General features: G+C 38.5%; 1 protein-coding gene across 7 annotated transcripts in view; it reads right to left on the reverse strand.

The window, feature by feature from the left end:
- Positions 1–812: 812 nt before the first annotated feature.
- Positions 813–17,764, reverse strand: part of wdr17 (WD repeat domain 17) — a 53,742-nt gene continuing 36,790 nt past the window's right edge. For 3 of the 7 annotated variants that reach the window (XM_088373154.1, XM_088373156.1, XM_088373155.1), the window contains exons 21-32: positions 16,887–17,019; positions 14,681–14,769; positions 12,857–12,956; positions 12,285–12,424; positions 9,345–9,456; positions 7,021–7,162; positions 4,542–4,644; positions 4,342–4,443; positions 3,997–4,095; positions 3,024–3,091; positions 2,851–2,939; positions 813–1,082 (exon numbers count right to left, since the gene is read on the reverse strand). In XM_088373154.1, the coding sequence (XP_088229280.1) occupies positions 963–1,082; positions 2,851–2,939; positions 3,024–3,091; positions 3,997–4,095; positions 4,342–4,443; positions 4,542–4,644; positions 7,021–7,162; positions 9,345–9,456; positions 12,285–12,424; positions 12,857–12,956; positions 14,681–14,769; positions 16,887–17,019 (1,297 nt within the window). In that variant the 3' untranslated portion in view covers positions 813–962. Of the gene's footprint in view, positions 1,083–2,850; positions 2,940–3,023; positions 3,092–3,442; positions 3,666–3,996; positions 4,096–4,341; positions 4,444–4,541; positions 4,645–7,020; positions 7,163–9,344; positions 9,457–12,284; positions 12,425–12,856; positions 12,957–14,680; positions 14,770–16,886; positions 17,020–17,764 lie in introns of those variants that run through there. The other 4 variants (XR_015857939.1, XM_088373157.1, XR_015857940.1 and 1 more) reach the window with 4 other exon arrangements.

Genomic DNA, 17,764 nt, shown 5'->3' on the forward strand with positions numbered 1-17,764 from the left:
ACAATCCATGAGAAAATGACAGCTCTGAAAAGGTAAATGCAGCTATTAAAACATCCAATTTAACTCTCCATCTGTAAAATTATAGCTAATATAAAGCATGAATAAACGATTACATTATTTTGTTGAATCAATCGCATTATCATGTCACATGCCTGTGCCACATGCCACTCAGCCGCGAACTTTCCCTCAGCCACGCCCCCGTATCACCGTAATGACTGTCACCTGCTCCCTCTTGTTTATCATTGTATTTAAACCCTGCTTGCATGTTTCTTCCTCTGTTAATGTTCGTCTGTTTCTGCTGCTGTTGTTCCTGTCCCGCTTGTGCGTTCTCCCCGGTCTCGTGTGTAGGCTCACGGTCAATACCCGCTACCTGTCTCTGTTCCTGGTCCGAGTGGACTTCTGTTCCCTGCCTGCTGTCAGTGAGTCTCTGTCCCACCTGTTTCTCTGTTCTCCACTACCCCCCTTCCCTTCAATAAACCCTGGTCCAAGCTGCACATGGTCGCCCTGCTCCACTCATACATGACATACTAAAGCTCTTTGAGCTTTAATATTGTAAATTTCATTCATTGCCAGTGCCTTTTCATACCGCTTTGACTGCCACCAATAATCTATATTTTTCTTATTTATAAAATTATGGGAAGAAAACAACACAAAACAACACAGCCATGCAACACCAGCTTCATTTTGCTGTCCAACTGTTCTTTCTCCAGTGATGAAATAAACTGAAGTCAGAGGCTTACCATATTTATGACGCATGTACAAACAAGATGACGCGCTTTTTTTTTAACAAAGAATGATTCCCCACACAGAGAGAAAATGTACAAACAGGAACTTTTATAACATTACTTTTATAACATTTTAACATTGTATTTGTAGTTCCACAAATGCTTTGTTTAAAGGACTTTATTCTGATGTATTTAGTGCACCCTCCTTGAGTGCGTGCGTAGTGCGTGTGCGTGGTGTTAGAAGGGATTAATACGCACTCCTGTACCTAGTGGAGAGAAGGGGTTGACTTTTGCCCACATCAGAGCATCATTCAGGGAAATAGCTGATTTGCCATCTTCAAGTAAAAATACTGGACCCTGGATGTAAAAAAAGAAAAAACAGTTACATTTTAAAAAACACTTCTGCACACTGGTACAAACAACCCATGGAAAAATTCTGCCAGTCTCAGAGGAATATCCTCATTCTGTTGTTTAGTTTTGTAGAAAAACATGACAAATCACAGACATGGCACAAAACTGAAGTCATTTCCAATGGAAACGTTCTGGTTTGAAGAAACAGTAAAAGCAATAAAATAAAACAAATGTGCTTGTCAGTAAGTTACTTGTTTATATCAAGCAGAGCGAAAAAATGGAATCACTCTATTCTGAGGACAAAAATCTGGAATCATGACAACCCAACCAATAAGAAAGGAACAATTCAACACACCACACTTGGACCGCCTCTGGCTTTTATTATAGCTGGCAGACTCATTGGCCTGGATTTAATAATTATGGACCTTAAAGCATCAGCCAAAATAATCGACCAAATGACCAATGTTTGCTGATTGTCTTTATCTTTATGTACTGTACTCTAAACATTTACAGCAGTTTTACAAAGATAACACTGATATAATTATGTATTACTATGCAGCCTTAACCATACTTATATACTATGCATAAATATCTAACACTTCAGTTGTGCAATTATCATTAAAGCACAGTTGCAGTACAATTTGAATGTATTGTCATAGTTTGTCTGTCTGTGTGCTCGCCTCTCCCTCTTGTGTGCCCATAATCAGTGTGATCTTCCTCACCTGCCTTTCGTTACCAGTCACGTATTTAAATCCTGTCTGCGTGTCACGACCTTGTCAGATTATTTCTTGTCTCTCGTCGTTCTTGTCTTTCTGTTTTTGCATCGGTCGTTTTCTGTTTGCCATCCCTGTTGGTCAGTCTGTTAAGTTATGTTAGTTTGCCGGTTCTGTTGGTCTTGTTCCCCTTATCTTCCTTTCCAACTACCTTTTCCCTTCAATAAACCCTGGTCCAAGCTGCATTTGATCGCCCTGCTTCATTCCTACCGTGACAGTATCATTCTTTTATCTTCCAAACCACTTATCCTGACGAAGGTCGTGGGTGTGCTGGTACACCCTGAGCTGGTCGCCGGCCAATCACAGGTCACACGGAGGCAAACAACTCCACAAATGACGGCCGGAGTCGAAATCAAATTTCGGAATTGTGAGCCACCGTGCTACCACAATGAGAATTTAATTGTTTTTAATTTATTGCTGACTTTGTTAATGTTGTTGGCTGTCAGCGAGTTTTATTCTGTCATGTCTTAGACCCTTTTTTTCCAAATTTAAAATATGAATGAATGGTCAGAGACTATTGAGACAAGGAATTCCATAATTTTTGCCAGAATTACAAGAGTTTTCACTGGTATTTAATATCTAACAAGTTGTCCACTGAGTGTAATGGCTTGTTACATTTTGTCTCAGTTCTTCATCTTTAATGCTAATAGTAATTACTAGGAGGCTATGCCAGAAAGATCGAGACACAACTTTGGAGCCTTCTCTGAAAAATTGCGAAAGAAGGTCAAATCCCTACCTCCAAGGTCTCTATTCTTCTACTACTTTTGGCCGCCCTCCTGGAAAGGGGTGAGTCTGCCTAGCCTGTGTGATAATGTGTGATTTTGTAGTCTTAACTGAAATCAACTCATGCTAAGTGTCATAGAGAAGGGAAGGCCAGTGAATGCAAGAGAAGGGTCATTGCAAGCTAACAGCATAGCTCGAGCCACCAAGCTGATCACATGTGCCAAAGAGGCCAACTCAAACAGGCTAATCATACAAACCAAAAAAAGAACCACACACACCTGTATTCTGGAACCAGTAAAACAAGAAAGTTGAACATCAGAGTGACTTGGCAGATTGGAGCCTGTCACATAATCAGCACCGCATGAGACTAGTGGAGGAAGGACATAAGGTATTATTTTAAATACAATTGTTTGGTTTCAGTGAACTTTCTTATGTTTGTGACTGTTCTTACCTGAGTTCACAGGCAGGATTCTTTTCTCAAGGCAGAGGAAATCCTCTTTTTGACTCTCTGATGGAGGGCTATTAAAAAAGGCACTGTTCTAAATATATATTTTAAAGTAAATGCAATACTGTATATGATTTGTGCTATTTTTGTAAAACGTTGACTAAAATTAATGTTTGACGTGACATTGATTAATATGTAGTGAGTTTTTTGTTTTTGTTGTAGTAGCATTTAATTTAAGAGCAAAATATTTTCATAGAACACGATTCTATAGAGGGCATCCATTGCAATGGGAAATATTTGCCAATATCTGCTGGCGTGTATTTGTTCAATACATTTCACCAATATTACACTGAGTGCCCATACATGAATCTCGGAATGCATCGTGTTTGCATATGTTGGTGACTGGTGAGAGGAAATAGACAGACCTGAGAGGGCACTTCAGCTGCAGAGAGACTGCTCATTTCTCTAAAGTCAGCCACGGAGATGCTAATCCTTTTAACATGTTGAAGTATCATAAGTTTTGGTGCCAATTGGTGTCTGTTTTTGTACATTTTAAGCAATAGTCTTACCAATGAGTTCCAATGGGAAACTTGTGATCTCTTCTTTCCGTGATCAAGACATGGAGAGGAGGGGTGCGTGGCCTTATTCCTCATTAAAAAAGGGTGTTTTTAAAGCCATTGGTTGTTTCATTATTTCTCCAAAATGAATGGCTCAAACAAAAAATGCATTTTCCTGATATAAAAATAAATACCCCAGACCATCACACAACCACCAACACATTTGACTGTCTGTTGGTATGATGGTTTTATGAAATGCTGTGTTACAATTATGACAGAGGTACAAGGCACAATCTGTAATTTATATTGAGTTGCTGGTGAAAATGTCCCTTATGTTGTTGGTGGACTCTTAAAATTCCTATTTTGTACTTTGGCGAAATATGCCTCAGAATTTGTGATGGATGATGTGTGTATACACCTACTTGTCGCTACTCTGAGTGCATACTCGCCAGGCATCCAATTCCATTGACAGCTGGTCGATCTTCAGAGGAACACTCACTTCTCTCCGTTTCAACAACTGACTGTGTCACAGAGAGGGAAATGAGATGGTAGCACACTTGGACATGTTGGTATTAGCAATTATGATTATTATGATTAGCCAAAACATAATTGTCGACCCTGTGCAGTGGGAACCGGCCTCAGCCACACCGGCCGTTGGAGAAAATTTATGCATTTTCCAGCAAATGTCAACTTGAACTGAACACAAACTTGTGCACTTTTCTGTAAACCTGTAAGTACACGTTTGTAAGTGATTAATCATTGTGTACCTGGTGTATTCATAGAGTGCAGGTACAATGCCGGAGTACTGTCTTCTTATGGCAAGCAACCCGCCAATGTAACCACACAGGATCAACAGCTCACTGCGGGCTCTACATGCACGCACGCACGCACACGCACACACGATGATCAGTTCTGACATTATATGGGAAGTAGATATTATTGAAATAATACATAATAATTGGTTTACTGAGTGAACTTAGCCATGAGGAGGCGGTCAGTTCTGATATAACTCAACAGGTCAAGTATAGGATGAATACTCTCCACCGTCCAGACAGATCCAGTCAGCTGTTCTAATGGAGATTAAAATGAAAGCCAGTCTGTCATCAAACATGCTGCAGATGTATACAAACATAAAAACAAAAGCAAATTTGACTACAAGCAAATATTACAACTAATTCTTGCACTGTTGCACCAGTCGAACTTTAGGACCAAATACAGTAGAATGATGAAGTGTAGTACATTGGTCAAGTCAGGTCCAACAATGAATATAAATCATATAGTGAAATCTTCGATGTAGAATCAAAATGCGATGTTTTTTTTTTGCCAATCCCCATTTCAAGTAAATTTAAACACAAGTACTAAAAACTGACAGTGTGTTTCACACAAAAGCAATCAATAATTAGTCGTTAAGAAAACTTGGACATCAATGAAAAGTGCAACAGTTAAAGCACTGACAAATCACATGTACCAATACCATTTCCAAAAGTATTGTACGATCTACAAACCGGATTCAGTTGAAGTTGGGGAATTGTGTAAAATGTAAATAAAACCGAAATACAACAATTTGAAAATCCTTCTCAACTCATATTCAATTTAATACACTACAAGGAGAACATATTTAATGTTCAAACTGATAAACTTAATTGTTTTTTGCCAAATAATAATTAACTTCGAATTTCATGGCTGCAATACTTCCAGTAGAAGTTGGGAAAGGTGGCAAAAAATACTGAGAAAGCTGAGAAAAGCTCATCAAACACCCATTTGGAACATCCCACATGTGATCAGGCTAATTGGGTAACATGATTGGGTATAAAAGGAGCCTCCCCAAACATGCTCACTCATTCACAAGCAAGGATGGGGCGAGGTTCACCTCTTAGTCCACGACTATATGAGAAAATAGTTGAAAAGTTTAAGAACAACATTTCTCAAAGCAAAATTGCAAGGAATTTAGGGTTTTCAACATCTACAGTCCATAATATAATCAAAAGTTTCAGAGAATCTGGTGAAATCACTGCACGTAAGTGCCACGGCCGGAAACTAAGACTGAATGACCATGACCTTCAATCCCTCAGACGGCACTGCCTTAAAAACTGACATGAGTGTGTAAAGGATATCACCAAATGGGCTCAGGAAAACTTCAAAAAACCACTGTCAGTAAATACAGTTCATCACTACATCAGTAAGTGCGGGTTAAAACTCTACCATGCAAAGCAAAAGCCGTTTATGAACAACATCCAGAAACGCTGCCGGGTTCTCTGGGCCCGAGCTCATATAAAATGGACTGATGCACAATGAAAAAGTGTTTTGTGGTCTGATGAGTCCACTTTTCAAATTGTTTTTGGAAACACTGGACGTTGTGTCCTCCGGACCAAAGAGGAAGCGGACCATCCGGACTGTTATCGACGCAAAGTTCAGAAGGCAACATCTGTGATGGTATGGGGGTGCATTAGTTCCCATGGCATAGGTGACTTACATTTCTGTGAAGGCAACATAAATGCTGAAAAGTACATACAGATTTTGGAGCAACATATGCTGCCGTCCAAGTGACATCTTTTTCATGGACGCCGCTGCTTATTTCAGCAAGAGTGGAGCCTGCGGCTTAATTTGACTCAACACGGGAAGCCTCACCCGGCCCGGACACGGACAGGATTGACAGATTGACAGCTCTTTTTCAAGCCACATTCGGCACGTGTTACAACAGTGTGGCTTCGAAGTAAAAGAGTCCAGGTTCCCCCCCTGGCCCGCTTGCAGTCCAGACCTGTCTCCCATTGAAAATGTGTGGCGCATTATGAAGCGTAAAATACGACAGGGAAGACCCCGGACTGTTGAACAACTGAAGTGGTTTATCAAGCAAGAATGGGAAAGAATTCCACTAGAGAAGCTAAGAGAATTAGTCTCCTCTCTTCCAAAACGTTTATTGAGTGTTATTAAAAGGAAAGGTGATGTAACAAAGTGGTAAACATACCCTTTCACAACTTCTACTGCACATGTTGCAGCCAAGAAATTCTAAGTTAATCATTATTTGAAAAATAAAATAAAGTTTATGAGTTTGAGCATTAAATATGTTGTCTTTGTAGTGTATTCAATTGAATATAGGTTGAAAAGGATTTTCAAATCATTGTATTTTGTTTTTATTTACATTTTACACAATTTCCCAACTTCAGCCGAATCCGGTGTGTATATGTGATTCAAAGAAAGAATTTACCGATTTACCTGTCATTCACAAATCTTCAAAAACAATGCAAAATATAGACGTCAGCAACATTACATTGTCATTTATGTTTATGAATGAAATCATGATGAGTTGTCAATACCTTTGACATGATCAATTACTATCTTATAAACCTGTCATTCACAAATGTTCAAAAACAATGCAAAATATAGATGTCAGCAATATTACATTGTCATATATGTTTAAGAATGAAATCATGATGAGTTGTCAATACCTTTGACATGATCAATTGCTATCTTAAGGGCGTTCTCAGGTTCAGTGGTCAGAAGGTGAAATTTAACAGCTGAAAAGAGATCTCCTTCAGTCATGGATTCCTCAGCTAATGCTCTACACTCCTCTAACGAGGGGAGACAACACTGGAATTACAAAAGACACGTGTTCATAGTCCGATTCTAATAAGTTTCATCAGTTGCACATGCAAGAAAAATACAAATCAATGAGTTAATTTTTAGGAGTTCTGCGCATTCTGCCGTTATCACCATTTTTCAAGTACAGTAGAACCCCGGAACTTGACTCAACATATTCGTAGTTTGACGCGAAATGTCGACCAACCTTTGCCTCAAATCTCAAAGAAATCTTTGTAATCCAACAAACTTGCGCACTCGGAGGTGGCCGCTTTGGGTGGCCACTAGCGCGCTCAGAAGCCAGTGATGGCAACTGAACGGTGGAGTTTCCTTTTAAGCTGTACTGTTACCTCCATTGTTGGATACTACAATCACATGGACCCAATTGACATTCAAATACAGTTCAAATATACCCTGTCTACTGACTTTTCACCAGATTTGTGCAACAAGTGCAACAACTCGGAAAAGACAGCAAACCTCCAGGAAATGTTGTGGGGTCTGGCAGGCGCTGTGGGCAGTGAAGGTAAACTACTACTTAAACCTTATTGTCAAGCCTCCCTGCATATACAAGGACAGATCCAGACAAAGGGTGATCTGAAACAATAACTAGCGGGAAATCACTGCATTAGGGACTGTTGGATTTATTCATAAAACCTGGTTACGCGCTACAGTGCAACTGTACTTGAGGCTAACTGTGGCACAAAGTAAAGTTTCATCTAGAAGTGTCAAAATTAAACAATTAATCAGTCAGTAATTGATTATCAAATTAATCAACAACTATTTTAATAATTGAGTCATTGTTTAGAGCTATTGTGGAACCTAATATCATCCAAACTCACTGATTTTAACCTCGCTCTAATTTCTGTCGGTAGTGGACTGACTTTTGAGTTTAGTCAAAATCAAGGACATTTGTAAACATTTGCTTTTTTCTTTGGAAAACAATGACCCAATAACTGAACCAATAACTTAATCAATCCAAAAAAAGCCTTGTACGTCACTAGTCCTTCATGCGTGATATTGTTTAAATGTTGCTCAGTTGTGAGTTGCTGATTGTGAAGGGGTACATTTGCCTGGCTTATGTGCGGGCAGCATTGGATCAAGTCCCGTTCAGTGGAGGTGTGCATTTGGGTGTGATTGTTTGTCTCTATATGTTCCCTGTGACCAGTTTGAGGTGTAGTTAGCTGGGATAAACAGTGTTGAGAATAGATTGATTATTTGGCATTGGCACTAGTAAACACAAACTATAACAATTGTTTAATAAACATGAGGAGAAATATAAAAAATAGTTTTTCCATAAACAAAATAACAGTGGATCTGATTATTCAAAAATCAATAGACTAATCAATAGAATAATAGACTGTAAAAGACTACAACTAATGGCAACTCGTGTAGTGTCGTTTGGCATAAACTGTGTTGAGAATGGATCGGTTGTTTTTACCACTAAAAGATATCAAAATAAACAATAATTGCTTAATAAACATGAGGAGAAATATAAAAACTGGTTTTGCCACACACTTTAATGCAACATGACAGTTTATCTGATTATCCAATTAATCAATAGACTAATCGATAGAATAATATATTGTAAAAGACTACAACTAATGACAACTTAATTGCATGCTTGCCAGTCGCCACGGTATGCAGATGAGTGATTCAGGAAATGGATGGATCAATTAAAAAAACAGCATCCTACTGTCATAATAGTTGTTAAATACTTGCACGACACTGAAAAAAATAGTCACGGCTTGTTGATGTGGATCAATGGTTTTTAATTGCTTGTTTTATTTTGGTCCTTAATTCTAAACTAAATTAACTAAAATATTTGGAGTCCTGCCTTTTTTTTTTTTTTTTAATTGTTCATGTGACTGTGTATGCAAACGTCACTGCTAAGCAAATCATTTTGTGTGATATTTTTTGGAAGCATCAATATTGCTAACTACACTGTAAATAAAATACTCCCAAGTGCAATCCCACTATCATATTTCTGGCAGAAATTTACAAATCACAAAATTCAGATTGTTCAACAAGTGAATTTCTATAGGTTGGCAGCTATGTGAACATGATGCGTTCAACAATTTTGGTAAAACTAACTAGTATAGTGCTCATGTAACCACAAATAAAAAAAGTTGGGGCGCATTAGCGCAAAGTGTACAAAAAATTAGTCAAGAGACCTGATTACTCAAGTCCTACTTACCCTTTCATGTAACTGGTTGATTTCTGCAGTACTCCCAGAGTAAAAGGCACAGACCTTAGCCAGTAAAATATCATTCTCAGGAATCATTTTAAGTAGATCAACTGACAGATTCCTAAATGTAAACACAGTAAAGAACAATAAATCAATTACATGTTTTGTTTTTTTAACTGCAAATCACAGTTGTCGACTCAAAAGCCAGATACATAAAGCCCTCCACGTCACTTCATGTGGCCCGTGAAAGCTTGACATAATTTTCTTTCTTGGCTTCCGTTTAAAACTAACCATATAAATAGTAAACCAATGCAAATTCTTCCAAAAGTTTGTTATGGCGTTTGGCAAACTGTACACTTCAATTTCAACAATGTTTTTTTTCTCGCAACTCTTGCATAAAAACCTTTGGAGTCCACATAAAGACAAATCCATGTCCCGTGGACAAATTTTCCCACCTGAAGCTCCTCCAACATTATGTTGGCTCTATTAGATGGACTGTGAACAAGTAGCCTTCACAGAAATTTAGTGACAGGATGCTGTCACTGCATAAGTAACAATGGGCATACAATGTGGGAAATGTAGTTTATTATCATGTTCAACGCACGCTTTGAAAAACATATTGTAAGACAAGGCCTTTCAAGGTCTCACATACAGGCCACATTAAATGACTTGGTGGGCCACATTTGGCTTGGGGGCCTTGAGTTTGACATAAACCCCACACCAGAGGCATAATATATTTTGATTAATTTGTTACCTTTAGAAATTATTACTTATACAAACGTTACAAAGATTCACTATTAGCTCAGTATTTTTTTTCATAACTAGATGATGCATCAGATTAATTTGACAGTATATGTTATATAAATGTACTGTTTCACCCCTCTCTTAGGCTGCAACATCACAATAAACACATTGTTTAACGGCGTCCCTTGAGACGTTCCCAAAGAAGCACATGACCATTTGAACTATCCGGTAGAATAAACCAGACATTATGAAGCTGTCATATTTGAGTTATAGCTCAGAATTACTATTAAATGGCCATGGTGAGCTATTACATATGTATAGATGAAGTGTAGTGTCCTGGCGCCGGTGACATCCAACAAGTGAATAAACTGACTTTGATGGCGATCATGAATGCTCATCTTCCTCCTTGCTACATTTGTATTAAGCAGGATTTCTTATTAGGAAGCAGGCTGTTTCCTCAACGGCCATTTCCCCTACAAGCTGGTCTGTGACTGTCAGAAGACTAGCACAAACAACAAAACGTTACACCATCTCATCTGAGTCAGCAAATTATAAAGTGATTATTGATTAGCCATGCCCAATTGAACAAACTTAATTTATTACGCTCAGACAGTAATATAAAGATATATTACTTTCAAATTCCAGTACCGTAATTTCTGGACTACAAACCGCACCTGCTAAAATTAGGAGAAAATCCCGTTTTGTTCATGTATAAGCCTATAAAATGCACGAAATGTTCTCACTTCTATCACCTGCATTACCAAAATAAATCCTCTTACAATATCATGAAAATTAGGAAAAATCCATAGACTATAAGACGCAGGGTTCAAAGCTTGTGCAAAAACTAGCGACTTATAGTCCGAAACACATTTTGGAAGCAACTTGCCCAACACTGGAAGTGGGCATTTACACCTGTCATTGACTGTATGTCAGTTCCGAATTCCCGTTTTTGCTGGTGAACTGGCACCTGATGGTACCTTTCAAACACTGACGAGTTTCAGCCAAACCCAGATAAGACTACCACAAACTCAAAAAGCAGATGGGGGGCGGTTTGGGAACAAGAAGCAGGAGGTAATAGTAAGAACTTGTATTTTTCTGTGGAACGTGATTGTGTGTTGTAAGCACAATTTTTTTACTGACGTTTCTAAAGTAGCGGGTACAAAATGTAATTTAGCGATGAATGAAGCGGGTTAAAAATAACAATGACAGACTTTTAGGTAAGCCACTGGCGATTAACTGAAGAATCATATCCAATCGTCTTTTTTGGAGAGATGCACACCACTTGTTGAATTTGGGAAATCTCGGCCATTTCAGGTGCCACACCTTATCACCGAAGGTTGGCACACCACCCCATCTCCAAAAAAAACACACAACAGCTGCACATCCTATGCCAGCTGAGGAGAATCTCCGACCCAATTCTATCCTGGTCCCCTTCTACAGAGGCATCATCGAGAGCATGTTGACTAGTTGCATCTCTGTCTGATTTGGGGCCTGCAAGGCCATAGATTGCAACTGTCTACAGAGAGCGGTGAGGACAGGTAGAAAATGATCAGAGCCCTGTTCCCCTCTTTCAAAGACATTTGACAGAACTTCTGCTGACCAGAACCTATTCCACCATCTTGGACTTTTTTCACCCTTATTTGCATGCTGACCTCTGGCAGGACATTCAGTTAATCCAGATTCAGGCACAGCTTCTTTCCTGTGGCCACAAGATTGCCACTGAGCTACAAGTTTACTATCATTATCATCATTAATACTTCTGAAATTATGTTGATGGTGCAATAAAATCATTACATCATTTTGTTCTTTTGTTGAGTTATGCAAATTGTTTTTATTTGGTTTAATTTACTGTATTTTTTCTACTCACCTAGTCATTCTATTTAATTCAGTGATACTGTGAGTTAAGGTATACCGGAATCTTAATGTGCGGTAATCGTGTTGAAGGACTAGATTATATCTACACGAGTCTAAAGTCTAGTCTTTTCCAAAACGAAATAAATTACTAATTCAAAGACAATCTATCATGCCATGCATTCAAAGCTCAATTCACGTTAATATGTTTAGATTGATTTAAATCGGTAAATAAATGTCACAATAGATAATTTTACAATGGATTCACGGAAACCGCTTCATCTACTCATCAGAAAGGTATAGATATTTCTAAATCTTGTCTGCCTTTCAGGACTACATAGTAAGGGGACTCACCATGTCAGTGGGGTCATGTACTTCCTGGCCAGAAGTTCAAGACAGTAGGCCGTACTCTGAGCAGCCGTCTCTCCAAGAACTATACCCACACATGCAGCCAACTCCAGCTCATTACCTCTGATCAAACTAGACATGGCTAACTAAAAAACACAGAGATATATAACATATGACATAAGCAAATTGTTTGATTTTTGAACACTTGAGTAGTTATTGGTAACTCCTAAGTAAATTAAACTGAGCAAATACCTCAACATCTGCAATAATGATACGTACAGTATATGCGGGTATTACATTCACATCAATAACCCAATATCAATTACAGACTATAAGCAGACTATTTTTACAGAGGGTTGTCTAATTATAGCCTCACTTTCGCTCATTTGACTGTTAGGATTATGCTAAACAAGAAACCACTCTCAATATCAGAAATCTAACAGTTTATATGCTCCCGGTCAAAAATTATTTTGCTACTCCAGTACTGATGGTCATTCATTTTCTTCTGTCTTTTCTTGAATGTACATGCAGTGTTTAACCCATGGATGGTCATATACACTCATACATACAGTACGTACCTTGACATTATCGACTGCTAGGTGGCAGCATGCAGCCAGAACAGAGCAGCCATCCTGAAAGTACCACTCAGCCAGCTGTTCGCATACCTTATGAAGTAGACTGTGGGGGGTAGAATCATTATTTCTACTGCACTGTTTATTTGGGACAGATAATTTAATTACATTACATTATCTTTACCCCACCCCGCTAGATTCTATTTTTTTAACAATAATTTTACAGTTCGCAATTTTATATTTTCAAAAATGCAAACTCAACCAGAAAACAAACAAACAAACAAACAAACAAACAAACAAACAAACATGAAACAGAACAGGCTCCTCTTCTAACAGATGGCTCGAGTTCAGTCATTTCAATAACATAAAATCTCAGGGCGCAGCTTAAAATGTTTTCTTATATTATGTCCATATTCTGAACAAAATGAATAAATATTGAAACTTCATAAGTTCGCTGTCCTTTACAATGTAAATTATATGTTCTAGAGGAAGTGCTGACAGCATCTGATTCATCTATTGTTTGACAGTTGTCCTGTGACAAGACTTCCATACCAATACAACATGCTATCATTAAATCAATACAGTGCTTATTCCTATTACAGATGTGTTTTTCTGAAAATAATTTCAACAGAAAAAACCTTGGCTTCGGAGGACTTTTTTTTTTTGGAACGAACCCTTCCCATGATCACGTTTATTTCATCCTAAAACCTTCTTACTTCTCTATCATGCCACATACCACAAAATAATGCTCCCCGTTTCCCCCGGTTCATTTGAAATAAGTGTGCAGAAGATCTTGATTCTATTCGTTTGTTTCCACTGGTGTCCTATAAATTCTCATTAGCCATTTGTACTGGATTAGTTTATTAGTTTAAGGCAGTGCTTCTCAATGATTTTCTGTGATGCCCCCCCTAGGGAGAAGAAAACATTTCGCTTACATTTTTTCTTGCACTGAGCAATTTGGTACGCGGCTTTATATGATGCTTACAGTGCTTGCTGATTGACTGAAGTAGCATTCACAAAGTGGGATGATTGGTGGCAATATTCAACCCGTTTTCACTGAAAAACCTCAAGCATCTTATCAGCGTGATTGGGGTGCAATGACTTTATAAGTGCCACCTTAATTTATTTGGCTTCATACTGCCAACATTGTAAGGCACAGTAAACACACCGGTCTTTCCTCGTCTCCCATTGTAATCGCACTGAAGTCGACCGAGCGCTACATACGCTTCGTCATATTTCCGTGTCTTAGCTTTCGTGTGACCCTCAATTCTCTTATCTCCGTCCCTCTCCGCCATTCTTTTCAACACTGTTCAATATTTTTCCATGGTGTCCCACTGCACTTTTTATCGCCTGGTCTGTGCTGTGTGTGCGTATGTTCCGTGCGCTCTACACTGTAGAGCGACTACTCCTTGCGCACACTCTTCCAGTGATACCGCCACTCTCACCGACTGCAGTGGATGTCTAATTACCCTTTAATCTAGTACAGCCAAAATAAAAGCATGTTCCCTGGTGTCATACGCGCCCCCCTTGGTATCGCACCGCCCCCCCCCCCCCCCCACTATTTAAGAAGCACTGGTTTAGGGTGTGTAAAGGCATCCATACAAATCTTCTCCTAGTCGATTTTGATACTTCAAATCTTGAATTTTCACATTATAAAACCTCAATATAATATGTTTCTGTAAATATTCAACCTAAAGAAATGTTGACTGCCATAGTGTCATTTAAAAATGGTTCTGTTAGTAAAGCATTGATTTTAAGGGTTCTTCACCTTGCAGAGCAATGAAAAATGTACAATGATGAAGATGGCTTTGGCATGTTTGTGTGCTTTACCTTTGGTATTGATGTCTGTTATCCACGTCATTGTTCTTGTGGTTGATAGAGGAGGTTTGCGGTGTATGGATGTTCCCCTCACATGCCCCCTAAAACAAAAATGCTCTCAACCATTTTTTTTCACCTCAGGTTTATAAAGGAGAGGCTTTTGGCCAGCTGACTGTTAAGTGGACGCTTATTTAAACCTCAAATATAGTTTATAGCATAGCATTCATTGCACTTCACTTTTTCAACATTTGCACAGCCTAATTCCAAAATGGATTGAATAAATATTTTATTTAAAATTTCAAAACCAACGCCCTATCACGTAATAAAAAAACAAAAATGTTGAAATGTTTTTTCCTGACTTTTGCACAAGAAAAAAAAAATGAAAATGAAATAAAAAAATTTAACTAACGTATTTTCCGGACTATAAGTCACTCCGGAGTACAAGTCGCACCAGCCATAAAATGCATAATAAAGAAAAAAAAACATATAAGTCGCACCGGAGTACAAATCGCATTTTTGGGGGAACTTTATTTGACAAAATCCAACACCCAGAACAGACATAAATAGGCAAAAACAGGCTAAACGTTACGGTATGCTAACGTTACATCAACACAAACGAGGAACTGAGAACGTGCCTGACGTAACATATTAACAGTTATTCAAATAATTATAACATAAATAACAAGTTTATCAAAGGATCCGTGTCACTCCAAATCATTAACTCCATCGAAATCTTCGTCCTTTGTGTCTCTTATAAACAACGCCGCTGTTGACTCCGGAAGTGCATGCGGCGCTGACGTCAGACTCATTGTCAGTTGTGGCTCCAATTATTCCACAGGCTTATATCACTATATATAAACTATATACCAAATAACTATAACATAAATAAAAAATTTATCAAACCATCTGTGTCACTCCAAATCATTAAATCCATCGAAATCTTCGTCTTTTGTATAAACAACGCCGCTGCTGACCCCGGAAGTACATGCGGCGCTGACGTCAGACTCATCGTCAGTTGCAGTTCTAATTATTCCACAGGCCTATAGAACTATATATAAACTATTTATCAAATAACTATAACGTGAATAACAATTTTATCGAACCATCCGTGTCGCTCCAAATCTTTAAATCCATCAAAATCTTTGTCCTCCATGTCACTTATAAACGACGTCACTGCTGACTCCGGAAGTACATGCGGCTGTAGAGTAAGACTCATCGTCAGTTGCGGTTCCGATTATTCCACAGGCCTAGTGCGCCCTCTTGCGGTTTAACGTGAAAATAACATGTGACATGATAAAACTATACTGGTAAGTAAATATCGTATTTTCCGGACTATAAGGCGCACCCGACTGTAAGGCGCACCTTCAATGAAGGGCCCATTTTAAAACGTTGTCCTTATATAAGGCGCACCAGACTATAAGGCGCACCATTAATGTATCATGTCAGATTTTTAATCTAAATCAAATCATTCTCCATTTTATCTTTTTTATTTACACTTCAGACGCAACAAATTACTTTATAATTACAAAATAATGATCCATAGTCTTTTTGATTCATGATTCATAGTCTTCAGCGGGCCACTTATGATTGATTTTATGACACAATGCTTCAGGCCAGTTTAAATTTAGGAATTTGGTCCATATACAAGGCGCACCGGACTATAAGGCGCACTGTCAGCTTTTGAGAAAATTTTAGGTTTTTAGGTGCGCCTTGTAGTCCGGAAAATACAGTAATGTGTTAATGATGATCAAGTAATAATGTGTTTATAATTTCATATATAAGTCGCTCCTGATTATTCGTCGCACCCCCGGCCAAACTATGAAAAAACTATGATTTATAGTCCGGAAAATACAGTAAATAAAAGAATAAATTTGAGTCAAAGTTGGGGAAAGATTGCTGAAGTATGTTAACCTGCTGTCTGTTGGTACCTGTCAGGGTGTTATTGTGTTGTGTGAGAAAAAAGCAACTGTAGTTAGTTTCTTTAGAAATATTTGAAAATTCTCTGGCTAAGTTCAAAGCAGCTAAAAAGCTAGGGATAAGTAAGCATTTCTCTTACATTATTAAAAGAATAAAAATCCCCTTGCCCTAGAATTGTATTCAATGTAACAAACTTAATTCAAAATTCCACGCACGTAATGGGTATAATTTTAGACTCCCATTTAAACCCAGTCAATTATCTGTCATGAATAAAGTGCTATTGTGGTATTCCCCAATGTACCTGTGCAACTAGTAAGGCCTCAACCAGTTGTCCTCTGCCAGTAAAGAATGCTACAAGTTTCTTAACGTCTCCTGTAGCAATGCAGTACGGGATTGCATCATCGTTATCCTCCACCATCAGCTGATCAGCTCTCCTACAATACAACCATAACAGACATTTAAAAAAAAGGTATCCTTGTGCTCATACGTAAGATCACATACACTTCTGAGCACAACTGTACGTTCGACTACTTTCTCACTGAAAAGTTCAAGTATCTCTTATACAAGTATCTCTTGGGCATAAACTAAGTCTGCAAAGTCCCCAAGTCCCAATGATCATCGTCACACACACATCTGGGTGTGGTGAAATTTGTCCTCTGCATTTAACCCATCCCCATGTGATTTTGATCCATCCCCTGGGGGAGAGGGGAGCAGTGAGCAGCAGCGCCGCGCTCTGGAATCATTTGGTGATCTAACCCCCCAATTCCAACCCTTAATGCTGAGTGCCAAGCAGGGAGGCAATGGGTCCCATTTTTATAGTCTTTGGTATGACCCGGCCGGGGTTTGAACCCACAACCTTCCAGTCTCAGGGCGGACACTCTACTCCTAGGCCACTGACCTGGTGACCATGTACCGCTGTAACCGACATATGCAAACGAACGTAAAACAGGAAGTGGTATCACCTGAAAACGGCCTTCAAAATAAATCACTCTACCTCAAATCAAAGCAGGGCTGAATAACATAAATAACATGGAGAATTCTTAACATATACTGTAAATATGTTTTTAGAACAACTTTTATTATTATATTTTTTTATAACAAGGTACAAGAGTACATACTGTAAATATGTTTTTAGAACTCTTATTATTATAACAGTTTTTCTATAACGAGGTACATCAC

Source organism: Syngnathus floridae, chromosome 4, assembly GCF_059516105.1.
Source record: "Syngnathus floridae isolate MCC-2025c chromosome 4, RoL_Sflo_1.0, whole genome shotgun sequence".
In the NCBI taxonomy this organism is placed as follows: domain Eukaryota; kingdom Metazoa; phylum Chordata; class Actinopteri; order Syngnathiformes; family Syngnathidae; genus Syngnathus; species Syngnathus floridae.